General features: G+C 49.1%; 2 protein-coding genes across 2 annotated transcripts; both read left to right on the top strand.

The window, feature by feature from the left end:
* Positions 1-7: 7 nt before the first annotated feature.
* On the top strand, positions 8-3,518 carry adissp (adipose secreted signaling protein). The gene is made up of 6 exons (XM_061763671.1): positions 8-133; positions 2,111-2,252; positions 2,329-2,465; positions 2,571-2,680; positions 3,086-3,112; positions 3,172-3,518. Exons 1-6 carry the CDS (start codon positions 82-84, stop codon positions 3,421-3,423), a joined length of 720 nt encoding a protein of 239 aa, XP_061619655.1. The 5' UTR covers positions 8-81; the 3' UTR covers positions 3,424-3,518.
* Positions 3,519-6,101: 2,583 nt separating this feature from the next.
* vax2 (ventral anterior homeobox 2) lies at positions 6,102-18,397 on the top strand. Its single transcript, XM_061763661.1, has 3 exons — positions 6,102-8,272; positions 11,134-11,321; positions 16,752-18,397. The coding sequence occupies exons 1-3, from the start codon at positions 8,095-8,097 to the stop codon at positions 17,223-17,225; spliced, it is 840 nt and encodes a 279-aa protein (XP_061619645.1). The 5' UTR covers positions 6,102-8,094; the 3' UTR covers positions 17,226-18,397.
* Positions 18,398-20,109: the final 1,712 nt, after the last annotated feature.

The following is a 20,109-nucleotide window of genomic DNA, read 5'->3' as shown; positions in this document are numbered from 1 at the left end:
CATCACCGTTTGTTCCGACAAGTCACGTGACCCAAACGCGGAAATGGAACGGCGACGCCTGCGAGGAGAAGAGCTGAGTGGATGCGGAAGGAAACACGCAAGAAACGCGCTGCCGACGACGCCAAAGCCAAAGGTCAGGTCAAAGCGACATTACTTGAGACGGAAACAACGAGTGCAAACCTACTGGAATTAAATGACTTCGTAGCAAATACTGTAATGTCAACGGTCTCACTCGTGCAAATAGAAGGCAGTAATCATGATAAATGTGCAAATTAGGGTTAGTATTTGTAACACTGACATTTAAAAAAGAAAAAGCCGTCCAGCGTCACTAAGATGTTTTCTACTGAATGGAGAAGACAAAGAAAAAAAAGGAGAAGCATAAACAAACCACTGTAACATAAAGCATTTTTAATTCAGTGATTCCTTCATGTACCACTAGAGGGAGGTCGCATCTCACTTATGGCACTTCCATCACACTTGAATTTCAGAAATTGAAGGGAAAGTTCACTCACATACAAATTATGCCCTTGACGCACTTTTTATTTTAGTCCAATACATTTTCCAGAGATTTTGTCAACTTTAATATTAGATTTTGTCAGCTAAAACAAGACAAACTCGAGGCCTGTCACAATAACAGTTTTATGAATCAGAATCATCTTTATCTTTAAGACAATATATTTGCTTAAAAAATATCACGATCAATAATGTCATTATTATTATTCATAATGTAATTGTAATCCCTCTGAAATCATGAAAAATAAGGCCCGCCCTTATTTTTAATGCATTTTAAATCAGTATTGTTGTTGTTGTTAGGATTATAATTTCCTTTCTTGTTTCTCTATTAAATTGTTTACTCTGATATGGATCCCCGAGGTCTGAAATAAAGAATAAAGAGCTGCAAGACTAGCCCGCTTTACATGGAACCCTCTACTCCGATTAGAATCGGTTTCGAAGCACAAACCAAATGAAAATGCTCTCTATAAAAACCGCAGTTGGAATAAACCGGCCGAGTCCGAATGGAACTTCATTCCGATAAGTCGGTATAGCAATTATTGTGACAGGCCGAGTAAAACAATTTAGATTACAAAATTATGACGAAAACTAAATGATATTTTAGTCAAAAGACTTGGACCAAAACTAGTTTTTTTTTTTTAAACAGGCAATGACTCAGGCTTTTCTCCAAATCTTTTGTATTTATTAATGTTTGTATTCATCAATGTTTGTATCATTTCCATTGATGACACCCGAATAAATGGGCAATTGAGCACAATTTTGGGGTGATAGCTGTTGTTCATATGCTGACAGCAACTTGAACAATTTGCTGAAAAGTTGACATTTTGGAGGTGAGGGGGAGTCCACCCGACAGGTAAAACTTGAGTTAATGCTGCCCCTTCATAGAGTACAGTGGCGTCTTTAGGCCTACTTTAGCCCCCCCCCTGAAATGTTCTTAAGCCCCCCTATTGATTTGGCTGTTTATTTATTATTAGATATTTTTTGGAATGAAGTATACTCATAAATCAAGGTACCGGTGTATCTTCCCATGTTAGTGTACCTACTGCCATCTAGTGGAAGAGCATTGAATTGATCTGCCTGTCGTCGTATGTTGCCGGCATCGATAAATGCAGAAAGATAAACGAGTTATTTTTTTCCGATTTGTCATTTTGGGACGATTTGCCGCAGCGGTTAGTCGTCACGGTTGTGACGAGAGCCTCTGTCTCCTCTTCCAGCCGGCTGCCGAGGCGAGACGCCGTTGCGGGCGACGCCCAGGCTGTGAGACCGTGGCGTGTCCGCCGTGCTCCCGGGATCATGGCCGCCGCCGCCGCCGCCGCCGCGAAGGAAAAGAGTGAGCGTTGACTCTATTCCCTCCCACCCGTTGGTCAATGTTCGTTCTGTCGAACAGCGTGCAAGTCCTCAAGGGTGGGTCGTGCAGTGTCGCGTAATGCCTCCGAAGATGAAGGAAAACAATACTAGCGCGTAACCGTGGCGACCGCAGCGGTCGGCGCCATCTTGTGTCCAGGGATGAGGGTATTGAATGCCGAGCTGAAGTCTATGAACGACATTGTGACACACGAGTCCTTAGAGTCCAAACTCACTCCTCGCTCTTCCTCAGGCTCTGCCGAGGCGGGAGGCCTTCGCTTCTCCGGGAGACCCCCGGCGGCCGGCGGCCCGTCGCGCGTCCGCTCGGACGACCAGCCGCGCGACTCCGTTGTCGTGGTCACCGCCGAGGATGACGGCGGCTTCCTGGCGAAGGTGATGCCGACCTTGCCGCGGCAGAGCCTTCTTTCCCCTATCGGACTCGACTTCCTCCCGTCTCTGTCCAGGCTGTCCGGGCTTTCTGAAGGCGCAGCACCGCTACGAAATCGCCTTCACCCTGCCTGAGGTCCCGGCTCTCGGAAAGGACGCGTGTCCGGCGGCGATGCCGAGCGCCCGCCCACGGGTCGTCGACGTCTCGCCCGCTCCCGAAGGTGCGGCAAAAAGGGCCCTTTTTCGTCCGGGGCGAAAGGGCAGGTGCCTGAGCACCACCTAATAGCTATGTGCGCGCGTGCGCGTTGTCCACTTCGCCCCCGCAGGAGGTCTGAAGGTGACGTGCGAGTATCTGGCTCAGCGCGAGGGGGTGCTGTGCGAGGCCAACGATGACGTGTGCGTCGTGGTCAAAGTTCACGCCAGAGTCATGGGTAGGGTTCCGGTCACCGTCTTTTTGGCTCGGAGACGAAATGAGAGTCACGTTGTTTTTACAGCAGCGCGCAATAATAACATGACAACACAATCACCGACAACACAAGAGCGGACTGGGGCAGGGGGACGAGATTTTCGAGTTGGCACAGCGTCAGGCTATCCGAGGTGAGACGAGGAGCGGGCGGGAATTTGTAAGATGGGTACAATTCTTGGAAGAGAACATGACGGTCCAGGCGAAACACATTTCATTTTATTTGAATGGGATTCAAATGAAAGTGTCAAGCATTTCAGAAAAGCATTATCATTGAACAAAACATAACCCTGAAGAAATGAATGGTGGTTGTTGTGCAGTCATCAGTCGTATTTATAAAAACAAAACAAAAAATGGCGCCAATTGCAAACCTATGAGCACAACGGTACATCTATGCATTCAGATGTACCCGTGTCATATTGGAATGAAAGTGTACGACAACAAAAAGCGTGTCGCCCTCGCAGAGCGCCCGCTGCATCGGCGCGGAGCCGGACCGCGACTCGGAGCAGAGCGACTGGCGGGGCTTCGACCGAAGCCGCGCGGACGACGGCCGGGACCGGCCGCGTTTGGCCACACGGGGGCGGCGGCGCTCTCGGCTCGGAACGGGAGCCGATCGGCAAAAAGGGACTCCGGAGCGGGACGCTCCGCCACCTGTCGTTTTACACGGCTCGTTCTCATATCGCGTGGGCGGTGGTGGCGGAGACACGGCCCGCTGAATGTCCTCGTGTTGGAAATATTGGTATCATTTCCCAACTTTTGCCAAAATGTCTTGACCGTTAGGTACCACCAATAAAGTTGATTTGCAACCTGCCTTCTGAAAATGCGAATTACATTTTGGGTATATGTTGAGCACGCCTGCCTCACAGTCGTGAGGTTGCGGGTTCAAGTCCCGGCCCCCCGCCCGCGTGGCATTCCTCCCGCCGCTCACCTAAATTGCCCTGCGATTGGCTGGCGACCGGTTCGGGGTGTCCAGACGGCGGCAGTCGACCTGTGGCCGCGCGCTCGTGGCGTGACCCCTGCGTGAACTTTCTCGCCCGTTCCGAAAATGGCCCCCGAAACGAAATCGAAATTTGCAATATCGGCCGAGCCGCGGGCGGCAAAGTCGTCGTTGACAACGGTAACGGCTGGAGGGACGTCACGCCGAACGGTCGGCCCCCGTACGTTTTCGTCTGAGCCGATCTTTGCAAAAGTTTGCACACCCCTGTTCCGAGCCGTCTCCGGCATCTTGAGACGATTCCGATATGGTGAAATTGTGGCAACGTGCGTGCGTGCGGAATGCAAAACGAAATCCAATTTGGAGTGAAAACATCTTGCTGTTCTTCTTTGAAGACAGTTTGACTCTTCTCAAGTCGGTTCCTACGAGGGCCACTGGCGCATTTGGATTTTCTTTCAGGACAAAATGTCTTCTTCTTCTTCTTCTTCTTTGGTTTTTGTTTTGTTTCCAACGACCCCCCCCCCCACAATTTGCTCAGCCAATAAGGATTGTCTTTCAAATGCCTGACATTTGAACTCATGTGTAACTAACTTTGTGAAAAGGGGGACTTGAGGCGCGGAAGTCACCGAGGCGGCGTGACAAACGGCCAAATGCGCAATATGTTGCTTGCAAGTGCTGAAATGAACCGAAACGACTTTGCGCTGTTGCTGCGCCGCTCGCCTTTCGGCTCCCGCTTGAAAAGGGCTCTTTCGGGCCCGATCTTCCCCCGGCCCAGCAGTCGAAACTCGGGGGTGGGCGCTATTCTGGGAATTAGCCAGGAAGAGAAATAGGCCGCCGAGAGACAAGGTTTTCCGGGTGTCCAATCGGACTTTCCCAGCGGAAAAAACTTTGCGCGATTCCGGGAGGCCCGCGCCAAACTGGCCCGCTTGCACCATTGCATTCGCTAATTGCCTTCCTCCTTCCTACTTCCCTCTTCCTCCTTCCTCCTTCCCTCCTTCCCTCCTTCCCTCTTCCTCCTTCCCTCTTCCTCCTTCCCTTCTTCCCTCCTTCCCTCCTTCCTCCTTCCCTTCTTCCCTCCTTCCCTCCTTCCTCCTTCCTCCTTCCCTCCTTCCCTCTTCCTCCTTCCTCCTTCCCTCCTTCCCTCTTCCCTTTTCCTCCTTTCCTGCTTCCTCCTTCCTGCTTCTTCCTTCCTCCTTCCCTCTTCCTCCTTCCCTCCCTCCCTCCTTCCCTCCTTCCCTCCTTCCTCCTTCCTCCTTCCTCCTTCCCTCCTCCTCCTTCCCTCCTTCCCTCCTTCCCTCTTCCTCCTTCCTCCTTCCTCCTTTTCTCCTTCCCTCCTTTCCTCCTTCCCTCCATTCCTCCTTCCTTCCTTCCCTCCTTCCCTCCTTCCTCCTTTTCTCCTTTCCTCCTTCCCTCCTTTCCTCCTTCCTCCTTCCCTCCTTCCTCCTTCCTCCTTCCCTCCTTCCCTCTTCCTCCTTCCTCCTTCCTTCCTTCCCTCTTCCCTTTTCCTCCTTTCCTGCTTCCTCCTTCCTGCTTCTTCCTTCCTCCTTCCCTCCTTCCCTCCTTCCCTCTTCCTCCTTCCCTCTTCTTCCTTCCCTCCTTCCCTCCTTCCCTCCTTCCTCCTTCCTCCTTTTCTCCTTCCCTCCTTTCCTCCTTCCCTCCTTTCCTCCTTCCTCCTTCCTCCTTCCCTCCTTCCTCCTTCCTCCTTCCCTCCTTCCCTCTTCCTCCTTCCTCCTTCCCTCTTCCTCCTTCCCTTCTTCCCTTATTCCTTCCTTCCTCCTTCCCTTCTTCCCTCCTTCCCTCTTCCTTCTTCCTCCTTCCTCCCACCCCCCTTCACTCCCTCCCTCCTTCCCTCCTTCCCTCCTTCCTCCTTCCTCCTTCCCTCTTCCTCCTTCCCTCTTTCCCTCTTCCTCCTTCCTCCTTTTCTCCTTCCCTCCTTTCCTCCTTCCCTCCTTTCCTCCTTCCTCCTTCCTTCCTTCCCTCCTTCCCTCCTTCCTCCTTTTCTCCTTCCCTCCTTTCCTCCTTCCCTCCTTTCCTCCTTCCTCCTTCCTCCTTCCCTCCTTCCTCCTTCCTCCTTCCCTCCTTCCCTCTTCCTCCTTCCTCCTTCCTTCCTTCCCTCTTCCCTTTTCCTCCTTTCCTGCTTCCTCCTTCCTGCTTCTTCCTTCCTCCTTCCCTCCTTCCCTCCTTCCCTCTTCCTTTTTCCTCCTTTCCTGCTTCCTCCTTCCTTCCTTCCCTCCTTCCCCCCTTCCCTCCTTCCCTCTTCCTTCTTCCTCCTTCCCCCCTTCCCTCCTTCCCTCTTCCTTCTTCCTTCTTCCTCCCACCCCCCGTCCCTCCTTCCTCCTTCCCTCCTTTCCTCCTTCCCTTCTTCCCTCCTTCCTCCTTCCCTTCTTCCCTCCTTCCCTCCTTCCTCCTTCCCCCCTTCCCTCCTTCCCTCTTCCCTCTTCCTCCTTCCTCCCTCCCTCCCCCCTTCCCTCCTTCCCCCCTTCCCCCCTTCCCTCCCTTCCCCCCGTCCCCGCTGCTCCCCGCACCTTTGTGGCACGTCCTGGATCTGGAGGAGGAGCGGGAGGAAAAAAAAAGGGTCCTGGCGGGGCAACGTCGCCGCTGTCAAACGTCTTTGCTCGTTTCTATTTCGCCTCCAATAAATCCAAACGCATCAACGTCGCTTGTTCCCTGAGTGCACGCTAGGTGGCAGTACGCTGCCGCGGGTGGCCCCGAGACTGCCGGCGAGGACACGCCGACTCGTGACTCGTGACGCTTTCGATGCTTCAATAAGCGATTGTTATTTGTCATCGTGATATCCATTGCAGAAGATGATTGTGTTTCCCCGAACAAAACGTGTTCGGCTCCAACGCGGTGACAAAACCAACGTCACGTTTATTCCGAAAATGAACATCGTTTTTTTTACGATGAGGTTTTATAACAAGCGTGTTCGCAAAATTCTAAATCGGAAAATGTATTTCTGTTGTTGTTGTTGTTGTTGTTGTTGTAATCTTTTCCCCCGACGACGTGGAGCGCCGGAGAGGCCACGCGCCGCTTTTGTGGCGTGAACAACATCACGGCACGTGCAAAAAAAACAAACAACAAAAGTGCGCGCGTGAAGGGGGAATAGCAGCCGAAACTCGCTTGAAATACATCGCGCGCGTCGGTGGATGGGATCGTTTCAATCACGTGCTCCGACAAACGGGTTTTGGCGTGTGTCGTTCGTGCGAAATCAATCGTTGCAATTGCTGTGCTTCAAAATGGAGTCGGTGGAAATGCGTATTGCATTGATCCCTTTCGCGGGCACGCCCATTCGATGTGTAAACCACACACACACGCAAAAGCCTCGTCTTTTATTTAAACCAAAAACAAAGTATGAAGAAAGTGGGGGATCCACAAAGTTGAGTGTAGCTGTTTTCTTTTGATTTGCAGCACTTGATTGAATTCCTAATCATTTGGCAACATCGTGCTTCGACAAACGAGCAATGTATGACGCGGAAATAATCCTAAGTAACACTTTTCATCATTTGTCATAGGATCGCTTCTTTGTTTTCTTCAGGTTCCATCGCGACTTTTGTCGCTCGCCTCGACCTTTCACCTTTAAACGCCCCAACCGTAAGGGAAGGCCTTTCGGCTTGTCTTCCCAACTGCTCTTCAATTATATTCAATAATTCGTCACATTGTGGGGGGGAAAAATATTACGTCGCATGTACGTGAAATTGGAATCCGTTTTGATATCAAATTCCAATTGTACGTGAATTATTTGACATCATGATATCAATTGCAGGCTGTGTTTGAAATACAAAATTGGAATTTTTGGGGGAACTCCAATGGCCTGAAAGATTCCTTCCGATTGACGGAACTCCAACATGTTGCTTGAAGCGAAAGAGGATTTCATGGCGCGCAAAGGATTTTGGATTTACGACGGCGCGCGTGCTTCGGCCCGTATTTGGACTTCCGACTGCGGACCGCCGAGGTGTCTTGCGTTCACGCCGATATCGGCACGGCTCCAAATGATGGCCAATCGGGGGATAGCCGGACGTGACGTCAACGGAACCGGCGAAGTGGCCTTTACAACCGACCCCCCCCAAACAAATGCGGGGGCTGCATTTCGCTTTCAATTCAAGCGTTGGGAGGCTCCGCCGTCACTCACTTGAGCCCACCTCGTGCGTGCGTGCGCGTGCGCGTGAGGGGGAGGGGGCGCACCGAACCACACCTCACCCCACCTTTGCACCTTCTCCACAACTCGGCTGGCGTCGTCTTTCGGGATCGGCTCCCTTAAAATGGACTTCCGCGTCCTGCCGCCGACACACCTGAGCTCCGGTCCGCTTGTGCGCCAGGTGTCGCCTCTGTGAGCGCTTTTGCCGCGTCCGGCGCAAGGGGCGCAAGGGGCGCAAAGGGCGCAAGGGGCGCCGGGGGCATGCCCCACACCAAGTAGGAGAAAGGGAGGAAGGCGACAAGCAGGGAGCCGCGCGTGATGTTCGATCAGGCCGCGACGGGCGACGCGAGCGGCCGGCGGCCGCCGGAGGCCAAGCGCCGCTCGCCGGCGCGGAGCTCCTCCGACACGCCCGGGACGTCGTCGTCCTCCAGCGAGGACGGCCACGACAAACTTTTGGCGGCGGACCCCGACTACTGCCGCAGGATCCTGGTGAGGGGTGAGTGACAAAGCGAACGCAAATGTGCTCAACTGATTGTGCTCATTTCCACCCCAAAAAATCAACTGCGATGTGCAGGTTCAAATAAGGCCATTCCAATTCCACGAATTATCGTCGCTGGAAAAAATGGAATTGACCTCATGGAAATATTCTTCTTCGGTAGCACGAGATTCAAAAGTGTCCAACGAAGCCGATTCGATGGTTTTCGAGGACAAAAGGAGCCGACGGCGTCCGTCGAGCCCGTTTGAATGACGCGCGACCCAAAACCACTTTTGCCAGCGCGCACGTTTCCCAAAACGTTTCGGGGACCTGGCGGGTGGTCTTTGTGTGCGAGCGAATCCTTCATATATTATTCAGCGAATATTCGGCTGTGCGCGGGGGAAAAAATGGATTTCTTTTGTGCTTGCGCGTCATTCAAATGTGCTCAAGTGACGTTTTCATTTGGTATTTTCGAAGGCAAATGAGCTCATTTCATCCTCTTATCAAATTCAAGAGTTTTTCTGTTTTTGTTTTCCTGGAGCGGCCAAAATCCAAAGAGTAATTAAAATGAAACAATATCATCGGCGCAAGACCAAACATGAAAACAATTTCATATTCGCTCGAGATTGAAAGAACAAAAGTCAACAATAAGAGACATCGGCAATGAAATTGAAAATAAAATCTGGGCGAGAGAAGGAAATCAACAGATACGAAAGAAAAGAAAAGAAAAGAGAAAAGAAAAGAGAAAAGAAAATAAAAAAGAAAAGAAAATAAAAAGAAAAGAAAAGATTATTTTTTTTATTAAAGCCTGGGTGAGAGGAGGAAATCAACAGATACGAAAGAAAGGAAATGAAAAGAAAAGAAAAGAGAAAAGAAAATAGAAAAGAAAATAGAAAAGAAAAGAAAACAAAAGAAAAAAAAGAATTTTATTAAAGCCTGGGTGAGAGGAGGAAATCAACAGATATGATACGAAACCTGCAAGACAAGAAAAGGAAAATTAAAAAGAAAAGAGAAAAGAAAAGACAACAAAAAAGAACAGAAAAAAGAGAAAATAAAATAAAAAAGAATTTTATTAAAGCCTGGGTGAGAGGAGGAAATCAACAGATACGATACGAAACCTGCAAGACAAGAAAAGGAAAATTAAAAAGAAAAGAGAAAAGAAAAAAGAAAAGAAAAGACAACAAAAAAGAACAGAAAAAAGAGAAAAGAAAAGAATATAAAAAAGAATTTTATTAAAGCCTGGGTGACAGAAGGAAATCAACAGATACGATACGAAACCTGCAAGACAGCCGAAAGAAAAGAAAAGAAAAGAGAAAAGAAAAAAGAACAGAAAAAAGAAAAGAGAAAAGAAAATAAAAAAAGAAAAGAAAAGAGAAAAGAAAAGAGAGCAACAACGAAACGAAGCGCGCGCCAATATATATATATATATATATATATCAAGATGGAATTAAGAACCGAGATGTAAACAATAACAAGGAGTAACTCAACTAAGTCCAACAACATCTTTGCAAATAGAATTTGCGCAAGACGGAAGAAGGAACGTGTGCAAAAACAAAAGCGCCGAAAACGTTGGAGAGCGCAACCTGGGCCGCTTTTCATCGCTGTGGCCGGCAGCTTGCACAAACGCCACTTCTCCTTCTCCTAATTATGATGATTCTGATGAGGATTATGATTCTGATTCTGATGAGGATGATGAAAGGACGAGAAGGGCCTTGTTCCGTTTTTTGCTCCGTTTGGGTCTTTTATTGGTTCGCGACTGAAGTGAGGCAGGACAACTTTGGTCGCCTTCTGCTCCCGCCATTTTCCTTCTTTAGGCCGCGAGGTCACGGAGAGTTCAGCGGCAGTCTGCGCGCTCGCTTCCGTCCGTCCGTCCGTCTGTCCGTCTGTTTTTCTGTCTGCAGCTTCGGCGCAAACAAGCCCCCTTTTTGCGTCCCATTTGACGGCGTTGGCGTTTTTTTTTTTTTGCGTTATTGTCTCACTTGGAATCATATTTAATTCAGACGGCGGCTCTCCCGTTTTGGTAGTGCGGGACTTCCATATTTGATGACTTGAAACCCGCGTGGCCGACGCGGACAAATTGCCGCATTCGCGCCTTCCCGCCGTCGGCTCAATGGGAATTTTTTTTTTCTCTCTCTCGGAACAAATATGGAATGTTCCATAGATTGATATGAATCCGAAAAGAGCAACGGCGCATCTCAGAGTGGGACGCCATTCGCAAAGCGGGCCACGATGACGATGATGATGATGATGAGGAGGAGGAGGAGGATGAGGATGATTTGCCGTTGCAGTATTCAAAATATTCTGTTACTACTGTCACAATCATCCTAATCATCATAATCAATAGCCATGATCAGAGCGACATCGCCGATTGCGGGAGTAGTAGTAACAACGATGCTATTACTGAATTGTACTCAAGAAAAAAAAGGAAGAATAGGATCCATTCCAACATTACGCGGATTCCTGCGATATTCTCCTGATTTCGAATTGCACAAACAACAAACACTAAAAGGATTCTTATTATTATTATTATTATTCTTATTATTTTTTTTTTGGGGGGGGGGTTATGATCAAATGATTTGTGGTTTTATTCTCTCTTAATAATACAGCAAGTCTTTGAGGAGGTTTTCCTGTCTTGCAAATGTATTTTTTAACCGCGTGTACTTCACGTGTTTTAGGAAATTGCATTGTCGCCTTTCAAATAGACTGATTCATAATAATGCAGTATTATTATTATGATTATTAATAGCGGCAACGGAGTTTACATTTGTCTTTTTTTTTTTTTTTTTGTGTGTGTACTACGACGACGACGATGATGATGATGATGATGATGATGATGATGAACCATAACTTGTGCTCGTTGTTCCTCCCGGGCGCGCGCGCAGACGCCAAAGGCGCCATCCGGGAGATCGTGCTGCCCAAGGGCCTGGACCTGGACCGGCCCAAGCGCACCCGGACCTCGTTCTCGGCGGAGCAGCTGTACCGGCTGGAGGTGGAGTTCCAGCGGTGCCAGTACGTGGTCGGCCGCGAGCGCACCGAGCTGGCCCGCCAGCTCGACCTGTCGGAGACGCAGGTGACAGACGGAGCAGCATTAGCAGCGTGATTAGCATGACGACGATGATTTCAACACGACGCCACGTTTCGTCATGTTAACTTGACTTCCGAATGGCAAAGAATTCCGCCGTAACCCTAACCCCCCAAAAACCCCAAAACAAAAGTCAATTATGGCAGCAGGAATTGTGTCGCCTATTTTGCCTTTTTGGGAACCGCACACGAGCAATTTTGGGGTCCGCCGTTCGGCGGCGACCATCGCGGACGTGTTCCAACGGGATGCTGCCGTTTGGGGGGATTCCTTAATATTTGGGTGTCATTTAACGGCGAGTCTCGGCCGCGCATTTTCGATTCGGGATTCAAGCGCGTTCCCGTCATCGGGCACTGTTGAATTTGCGCTGCAAATGGACAAAATGCTCTTCAATAGCGTTATTTCGACTTTTGGAAATGACTCATTTCCTTGTGAATTTTCTTGCAACATGAAGTAACGACATGTTGCGCAATCACGACGAAGTACAGCAAGGCGCTGTCGTCATCCACATTCCTTTTCAGCCCCATGACACTTAGCTTGTGTTATTGTGAAATGACGACTAGAACTGTTTCGATGGCGACCGGTCCGGGTGTGCCCCCCGCCTCTCGCCCCGGCGGAAGCGAGGAGGAGGATGAGGAGGATGAATGAATGAATGAATGTTGTGATTGTTGGGAAAAGCTTTTCCGTCTGAGTGGGACTTTTGTTTGCACAGCGGATGTCAAAAAAAAAAACAGACCAAGAAAAATCATTTGCAAACCATTTTTTTCACCATTCGGGGAAATAGGAATAGGAATAGAAATAGGAATCATAAAGTTCAGCTGTTCTCGTGGGAGGTTTCCTGGCTGTGTGAAATGTTCACATCCACTGCCTACGGGCCATTTTCATTTGTACAAAAAAAAAATAAAAAATAAAAATATATATATATATATATATAACAATTTAGCGATTGTTTTTGAATGGCGCCTTGATTTTCTCCCACGCTGAACCAATTCCCAATTGGAGGCCTCGTAGCAAAAGCTGGCGGAGGCCCCCTGAAATACACCTTTTGCAGAATGGCAAAGACATAAACAGCTTGAGAAATTCACGCCAGTTGCGCAAGCTACGTGTTGCCCTTCAAACTCCGCAGATGCAAGTTGAGGAATACTGAGACGGCAGAGGCGGCATATTAAGCAATAGGAGACAACGACAACGACAATTCGGACACCGGACAGTCAAGATGTTTTGGGGCAGAAAAACATTTTTTTTTTTTTTCTTCAAAACAATTTGGAACTTTGGATGGATGATAATAATCAATCATTCAAATTGGGCAAATTGATTTTGATTATTTTTTTTTAAAAAGGAAATTCAGTCTTTACCGTGATTGACGAAATTGCACGGCAATGACCGTCTAAAGGCTTTTCCTGATCTTTGAACAGGGGTGTGTGAACTTTTGATATCCGGCAGGAGTGCGGATGAGCCACGGACGGACGGACGGACGGACGGTGACATCACGGAGCACGCGAGCGCGGGTTTGTCGGCAGGTCGCTCGCGGCGGCGTCGCGTTCCGGCCTGAACGCGACATGACGCGAGTCGTGCGTCTCGACGCAGTCTGTGCGCGCATTGTCCTCCGTCGCGGCTCCAGCGGAGCGCGTCTGGCGAGGAGGGCACAGCGGCGCCATTGTCCCCACGCCGGCGACAGGAAGCCGCGCCGAGCGAGGCCTCGTTGTGACGACACTCGGCCTTAGGACGGAGCCGGCCCGTGTTGCCGCCAAATTTGACCTCGCGCCCTCTGCTTCTGCCAATAATATTTATTATTGAACATCGGTTGTTTCATTTCCACTTGAGGGACTGCAAGAACGGACCGAGGTTGAGTTAGACGTTCCGAGCGATGCGGCGCTAAGTGGGATACCGAATATCACCGAGGCCACGGGCGTCACACTCGTTGTCTATCCAGGACACTGAAATTCTTGTCGAAGCAATCATTGGGCTTTGTTCCATTTCATTGCGATTGGATGTCTTTTTAACAGCGAGGTCCCAAAACGGAGGCGCACCTGAGCGGGGGATGTCGCGAGAGCGCCCCCTGCAGTGTGTCATACTGCGAGGGGGGGGAGGGGGAGGGCGGGGGTCACATCGCCGTCCCGAGCGCATTTGCGCTCAGGAGAGATTAGGGCCGCCGTATCTGTCGGCCGTCCCGTAAGACGGGGTTAACCCCCGTCTGAACCCGGCCGCTCCGATGGCGACCGATCCCGGCGAGATCTTGAAAGCTCGCTAGTTTGTCGAGAGGCTCTTTTTTTTCCCGGCGAAGGACCCGACGGTTCTTGTCGTAGCCCGCGAGCGTCAAAGACATTTTTGTCGTCCGTCCTCATAATATTCCGTACAGCACAACATACAGCGCCCTCGTAATCCTAACGCCAATTACACGTGACGGCAACGTGTACCCCTAAATGCCATCGGAATTAACAAGTGGCCTATTTTGGACAAAAAAGAAAAAAAAAAAAGAAATCAATAACGCTGCGCTGTTGCAATAACAACTTGACTTGGAATCTTTGCAAGAACAAAGCTCTGTTTTGTCGGGCTCCAAAGCCGGAGGCCTAAACTCGCAATCACAATCGAGTGGCGTTTTTCCCAGATACTCGCCATGAAAGTCAAAGTTGAGCGAGAAAAATGGATTTGATTTTGAGACACAAATAGTACTGCCTGTATATTCATGAAAAAGGCATTTTTGAAGAGATCAGAATCGTGTCGATTCTTAACATCCTCGCAGAAATATTTGAAAGCTCAAATTGCGCCCGATGATGGATCAGTGCGCCGGCTAACATTGCCGATTGTTTAAAAGCCCAGCAAGCAGGTTTTAGGAAAGAAATGAACCCAGAGCAACCCGAGCTCCACAAACAGCTCGTGCGCACACTTGCTCCAATATCAAATTCAAGTGAAGAGCAACGTTTAGCTTGATTTTTTTCCTAAAACTACAGTACTGTGTGTGAAAACTGCACTGAATCCTGTTTTCCCGTCAGGCTTTTAGTGGACTACATTGCCGGGACCCTCAGTGTGAGGAACGGGGCCAAAACTACAGACAGGAAATAGCCCTCTTCACAAGGCTGTAACTTTAAATGTATTTATATAATATAATAAACAATCGGGTGCTACATTGATTGCAGCGGTTTTCTAGAATGCAACCGCCGCGGTAAAGGACTGTTTACTGTGTTCGTACTCGGTTCCTTCCCACCGCTGATTTTTGTGCAGATCCCGTGTAGCTGCCAAAGCTATCGAAGCAAACTGCAAGTCAGCAGAGGCCCGGGGCAAAATACAGGTCAGGCCAGATCCAGATCTCCCTGGTAATCTGTGCTCCGGTGCTGAACCCTGGATCCCATTAAAAAGGATTTACGTGCAATAGTGTAGATGTACCAAAGCCAGCTTTGCTTTCTTCTCCTCTCATCAATTTCCCTCCAATCAAATCCCTCGCCATGGATAGTAGCGTAGGCCCCGCCCTGCCTGGATGCGTAGTAAGAGCTTTTTATGGAACATCGGGTGTTGTGGACTTTTCCCTGGCATTGGTTTGGCTCTGTGAGCTTCCCCACCCCCCACCCGGCGATCCCGTTCTTCGCGTCACGGCCGCCGGCTAACTCATAAGCTCACTCGCCGGGGCCTCCCGACGCCGCCGCCCTCACCGCACACTGACCGCGTCTCACGTAAACGGGGCAGGGATCGACGTGCCTGTCAGCCCTCGTGGCTAACAATAATGTTACATATCCGTCGTAGGAATTCGGTTTCGGTCTACTGTTGTGTTCGAATGTTGTTCACCGATGGTGGCGCTCGGAGAGTTCAGTATTTTTGCTTAACGGCAAGGACATCAAAAGCTCCGTCAAAAAAAAAAAGCCAAAACGTATTGATTTTCACACATGGAAATTCTGTGGGCCCCGTCTTTGCCATTTTGGATCAAATGACATGAAAACGACTCCTATAATGACGATCAAATAATGAGCTCATCTCAATGGACGTAGTGTGAAATTGGGCCCACGTTCCATCGATGGAAATCTGCAAACGAGACAGGCCACATCGTTTTTGAAAAATACAAATGGACATAAATGGTACGTGGCGTGCACTTTACAGTCCTTTTTCTAGTCCTATGCTAGCCGAAGCACATTCTGCCTCGTGTCCTTGCTCTTCTTTCCACGCTGCGTTTCTTCCCGTGGACCTCGACATGCTACGTGACTCTAAATTGGGGCTTTCTCCAAAAACCCATCCAGAAACGATGGCTTCAAAATCCACAATAGAGTTGGGGGCTGAGCAACGGGGTTCGCCGTACAGGGTACTGAATGATGACGATCTTGTCTCACGTGATTTGCATTTTCGCACAGAGTAGTATTCATGGTTTCTTGAACTGCAAAGTCATATGCTACTAAGAGGCGGATTAAGTCAGTTTCACCTGCTGTTGTGCGAAGGGAACCGCCGACAGGTGCAAATCAGAGGCAATTAGCAAGACAACTCGATACAGCAACGCTTCATCGGTGCGCCGGGTGCACGGATGGCGGCTTGGTGAGGAAGTGCTGCTTCCACAAGTGAAAATAGAGGTGCTCAAGTTCTTCTGTATTTAGTAACATACCTACTCTGTGTACAGTTTCGCCACGGCGACCTCTGATGGGTTTTCGTGTTGGTATTGCGTATCGTGCTCGGTCGCAACGGACAAGTAGATTCCGAAGTAGCTGATTTCGTCGCTGTTTTGTTATTCTTTGGTCGACCGCGGCTTCCGTCCGTACAACGCGAGACGCGGGCGAAGCGCCCCCCGCTGGTCAGGAGGTGAATCGATCCAGAGGATCTGCTGCAGAAATACAAAATCTTACCCAGTGAATTGATTTGATTTGACATGTTCTCGCTAAAACAAGTGAAGAAGTCGGAATCTGAAATAATAATAATAATACAAAGAAAAACATAAAAAGGCTACATAAGATGTTTTCACAAGAAAAAGGATCAATTCAAGTCGGTTTTGTTGAATGCAAACACTCAAATTCTTACCGAGATTATTTGTCTTCTTTCGAGTCAAAACTAACTGAAATAATTTGGACTTGAAATTTGCCAGCGGCGAAAGAAAAAGAAAGGTACTTCCAACAAGAACTCAAAACTCATCCGATTACACTGAAAGTAAGACTCATCACCGAAAAAAAGTCCAAACATTTTTGAACAATTTTCATTTGTTTCAAGCTGATTTTTACTTGGCATAGGGAGAAACATTTTGATTTTTTTCCGGTGGAGTAAGATTTATTTTTTCTTACTGGTGTCAAGTGAAAATGGTCTCAAAACAAGTACGTTTGGATGTGATGAGTCTTATTGTAAGATGAGTTTGGAGTTCTCGCTGTTGCGAGGCAGCAGTCCTAACCCTAACCCTAACCCTAACCCCAACCGCCGCACCATGTGACTCGTTTGTTTGACTGCTTGCCGCTGCAGGTGAAGGTGTGGTTCCAAAACCGTCGGACGAAACAGAAGAAGGACACCAGCAAGGATTCGGACAAGCGCACGTCGTCTTCCTCTGAGTCTTTAGCCACCTGCAACATCCTCCGTCTCCTGGAGCAGGGACGCCTCCTGTCGGGCCCGGGGCCGCCCACCCCGAGCCCCCTCCTGGCTCCTCAGCGGCACCCCGCCAACGGATCTCTGCTGAGCGGCTCCTGCGGCGGCAGCACTCCCCCCGGCTCCCTCCCGGGAGCGACGTTTGGGCTGCCCCTGCCCACGCCGGGCGGCGCCGCGGTTTCCCCCCGGCCGGGCGTGCCGCCGGCGCACTCCCTGTGCTTCTCCGTGCCTCTGCTGGGCGGCGCGCATCACGAGCTGACCTCCCCCTATGGCTGCGGCTCTTCGGCCTTTGAGCCGTATATGAGAATGGACCGGAAGGAGGCCGACATTGGCGGGAAGAAAACGGTTTCTTAAAATGACTTCTGGGACCCGAGCGGTATCATGTGGCTCATGTAATAGACTCTCCCTGCTGTTTTGATATGCTTTTGTCCAGTGTGTGTGTCTGTGTGTGTGTGTGTGTGTGTGTGTGTGAGGTGAGTGTCTGAATGAGAGCCAGCACAGCATCAAGTGGTTTTCGTGCTGTGAAATTCGAGGAGAAACGCAGAGGCTGTGTTCGAAATCATTCGCTATTCGCTCTAGTGTGTTTGCAATTTAGTTTTTGTTCAAATCTGCTGTTATCCCCACACGTTTTCCGCAAGTGCCACCTAAAATAATACTTTGCTCTCCAAGTATCACCAGCCTGACCCCCATTAAAAGACAGCAGCTTAGGCCTGAGTGTTCATCAAAAACAAAAACGTTTTAATACTTGAAAGTGTACTTTAATCCCCCGCTTTATCACAGTCCACTTATTGCGGATTCGGTGCATTGCGGATTTCTTTTTATAGGACAGTGTAGTGCAGTTACTCACCTGCACATCTCTGATACAGTTCACTTTATTGGCAATATGATTTGAATGTCGAAGTCATGACTCACTTGAGGTCAAGTGGGCTCTTCTTCTTAACAGAGAAAGAAAGCCTCTTGAGGAACTTCAACTCATACATTTGGGAAGTTACCAAACTGCTTCAGGATACAGCGAACGAAGCGTTTTCAAATCAATTCCCCGATGCCGACCTTAGCCTGACGAATAGCTCATGCGCGCAATATTGACAGGAACAAACGCACGTAAAAGAGCAATGTTTGGCTTGATTTCCTACAGCTACCGTACTATCGTGAAAAACATATCACGCATGTTTTGGGGATGTGGGAGGAAACCGGGAAAAGCCACGCCGGCACGGGGGGGGGGGACATACAAACGCCACACAGGCGAGGCTGGGTTTGGACCCGGGACCTTAAAATGTGAGGCGGATGTGCTGACCACTCAGACCACCGTGCCGTCCCCATATAAGTTCTTTTTTTTAGTGATCGGGAACTAGGAAATGCGTGGATGATTCCGAACACAGCCTGTGCTGGAAAAAAAGTGTAGCATTTAAACATGTTATTTCAATATGTTTGTGGTTCTTGATTCGCTTGTGTTTGTGAGTGAAATAATACTGTGGTAGCTCTAGTTCTGATAGTTTTGTTAAAAAGATGCCAGAAGTTGCTTTGGATGCCGTGGTTTTGGATTCTGACCCCAATTCACTGGTCCTGGTTCACTTGGTACACGGTGTCTCTGGCCTGCGCTCTTTGCTTGTACAGTAAAACTTCACTTTTCGCTGGTGAGCACGACTCAACCCTGACGCGAATGGAAAAAAAAAAAGAATCGGACGCCCTCGAATGTTTAGAATTGCCGAGATGAATAGTTTCCCATAAATATACCCCAAACCCTGATCCCTCTTTCCAAACTCCATCCATCCATTTTCTTTCACCGCTTCTCCTATGCCAGCTATCATGGGGCAGGGGGCGGGGTACGCCCTGAACCGGTTGCCAGCCAATCGCAGGGCACATACAAACAAACAAACAAACAAACAACCATTCGCACTCACAGTCACAGTCACACCTACGGGCAATTTAGAGTCTTCAGTTAAACTCCCATGCATGTTTTTTTTGGGGGATGTGGGAGGAAACTGGAGTACCCGGAGCAACACGGGGAGAACATGCAAACTCCACACAGGCGGGGCCGGGGATTGAACCCGGGTCCTCAGAACTGTGAGGCAGACGTTCTAACCAGTCGCCCGCCGGACACTCCGTAACTTCCGCTGACATAGTTTCGCCCAGGCTGAATTGAGCTCCTCCCTGACATACAAAGATCTTAGAACAGTCAAGCTGTAGCGCTTCCACTGACTTCCTTTACACCAATTAGCGGGGTTTCGGTACCAGCCTTGTGGCATCTCAGGGTTTTACATAAAGATCCCCAAAACACTCGGCGATTATGAGAATAGGTGAGATTTAGTTTTTGTTCTTGCTCGGGTGTTTTGCCGATCGTGATTCCTGTTCCGACCACCCGACTTCATCCCCACGTTCCAAGCACTTTACGTTTACGTGTCCTTGCGAGCCGCCTCTCCGCTTCGGAAGCAATTCGACGAGCCTCCGTTGGAGTGACGAGCTCTGTTGCCTCCAATCAAATGCAGTTTGTTTCCAAGTTGACTTGAGTCACGACGGCGGGAAAGCCTTCGGAGTCGTTCAGTGACATTCCAAAAAGCGCAATCCAAATCATTTGGGCCTCCATTTGAGTTGTTTACTTTGGTTTTTGTTTTGAATCCACCTGCCCTCCACTGTTTCATGGATTTGATTCCATCACTTCCTCGCCACTCTCGCTGGGAGCTTTTTCTTTTTTTTGTTTTTTTTTTTTCCTGAAGGTGACCAGACTTGTTCAAACCGGTGTCCGCAGGTCTGAAAAGAAAACAGCGGCCTCTGCGCGTGAAGCGGTCTTCTAGTGGCTTTAATCAACCGTACGGTTCGGGCCGCCGTCTGCCGTTGTCCAGCGCTGTATTGTCCTCCGGAAGCGCCGTGCATTAGTCACACGCCGTGCCATCAAATATTCAGAGGACACCATTTGCTCTTCACTTAAAAGGCTTTTCACTCTTTTGGTCTTGCTAAAAAAAAAAAAAAAAGGAGAAAAAGTCAAATGTCTTGCAATGAATACAGCGAGATGTTTTCAGTCGACGTTTTGCGCTTTTCCAGTGTGTGAGGGGCCGTCAGGGACGGAATTCTTACACACGCTACTGAACCTCCCGCACACACTCCTCAAATGCAGATTATTTCTTTTTTCTCTCACACACACACACACACACACACACACACACGACTAAATGCTCACGCAAATTAAATGCTCTATTAACTTACTAATTAAGCTCCTGATACGACGGAAACGTTCTCATTT

This window comes from Phyllopteryx taeniolatus, chromosome 23 (genome assembly GCF_024500385.1).
Source record: "Phyllopteryx taeniolatus isolate TA_2022b chromosome 23, UOR_Ptae_1.2, whole genome shotgun sequence".
In the NCBI taxonomy this organism is placed as follows: Eukaryota; Metazoa; Chordata; class Actinopteri; order Syngnathiformes; family Syngnathidae; genus Phyllopteryx; species Phyllopteryx taeniolatus.
This window is presented reverse-complemented; position numbering and strand designations above follow the sequence as displayed.

What these genes read in the sequence shown, in the direction of transcription:
- adissp (XM_061763671.1), top strand. Translation starts at nt 82, where the DNA reads ATGCGGAAGGAAACACGCAAGAAACGCGCTGCCGACGACGCCAAAGCC. An exon ending in CGACGACGCCAAAGCCAAAG is followed by an intron (nt 134 to 2,110) that starts GTCAGGTCAAAG and finishes GCTCTTCCTCAG; the next exon opens with GCTCTGCCGAGGCGGGAGGC. An exon ending in CGTCTCGCCCGCTCCCGAAG is followed by an intron (nt 2,466 to 2,570) that starts GTGCGGCAAAAA and finishes TCGCCCCCGCAG; the next exon opens with GAGGTCTGAAGGTGACGTGC.
- vax2 (XM_061763661.1), top strand. Translation starts at nt 8,095, where the DNA reads ATGTTCGATCAGGCCGCGACGGGCGACGCGAGCGGCCGGCGGCCGCCG. An exon ending in CCGCAGGATCCTGGTGAGGG is followed by an intron (nt 8,273 to 11,133) that starts GTGAGTGACAAA and finishes GCGCGCGCGCAG; the next exon opens with ACGCCAAAGGCGCCATCCGG. An exon ending in TCGACCTGTCGGAGACGCAG is followed by an intron (nt 11,322 to 16,751) that starts GTGACAGACGGA and finishes TTGCCGCTGCAG; the next exon opens with GTGAAGGTGTGGTTCCAAAA.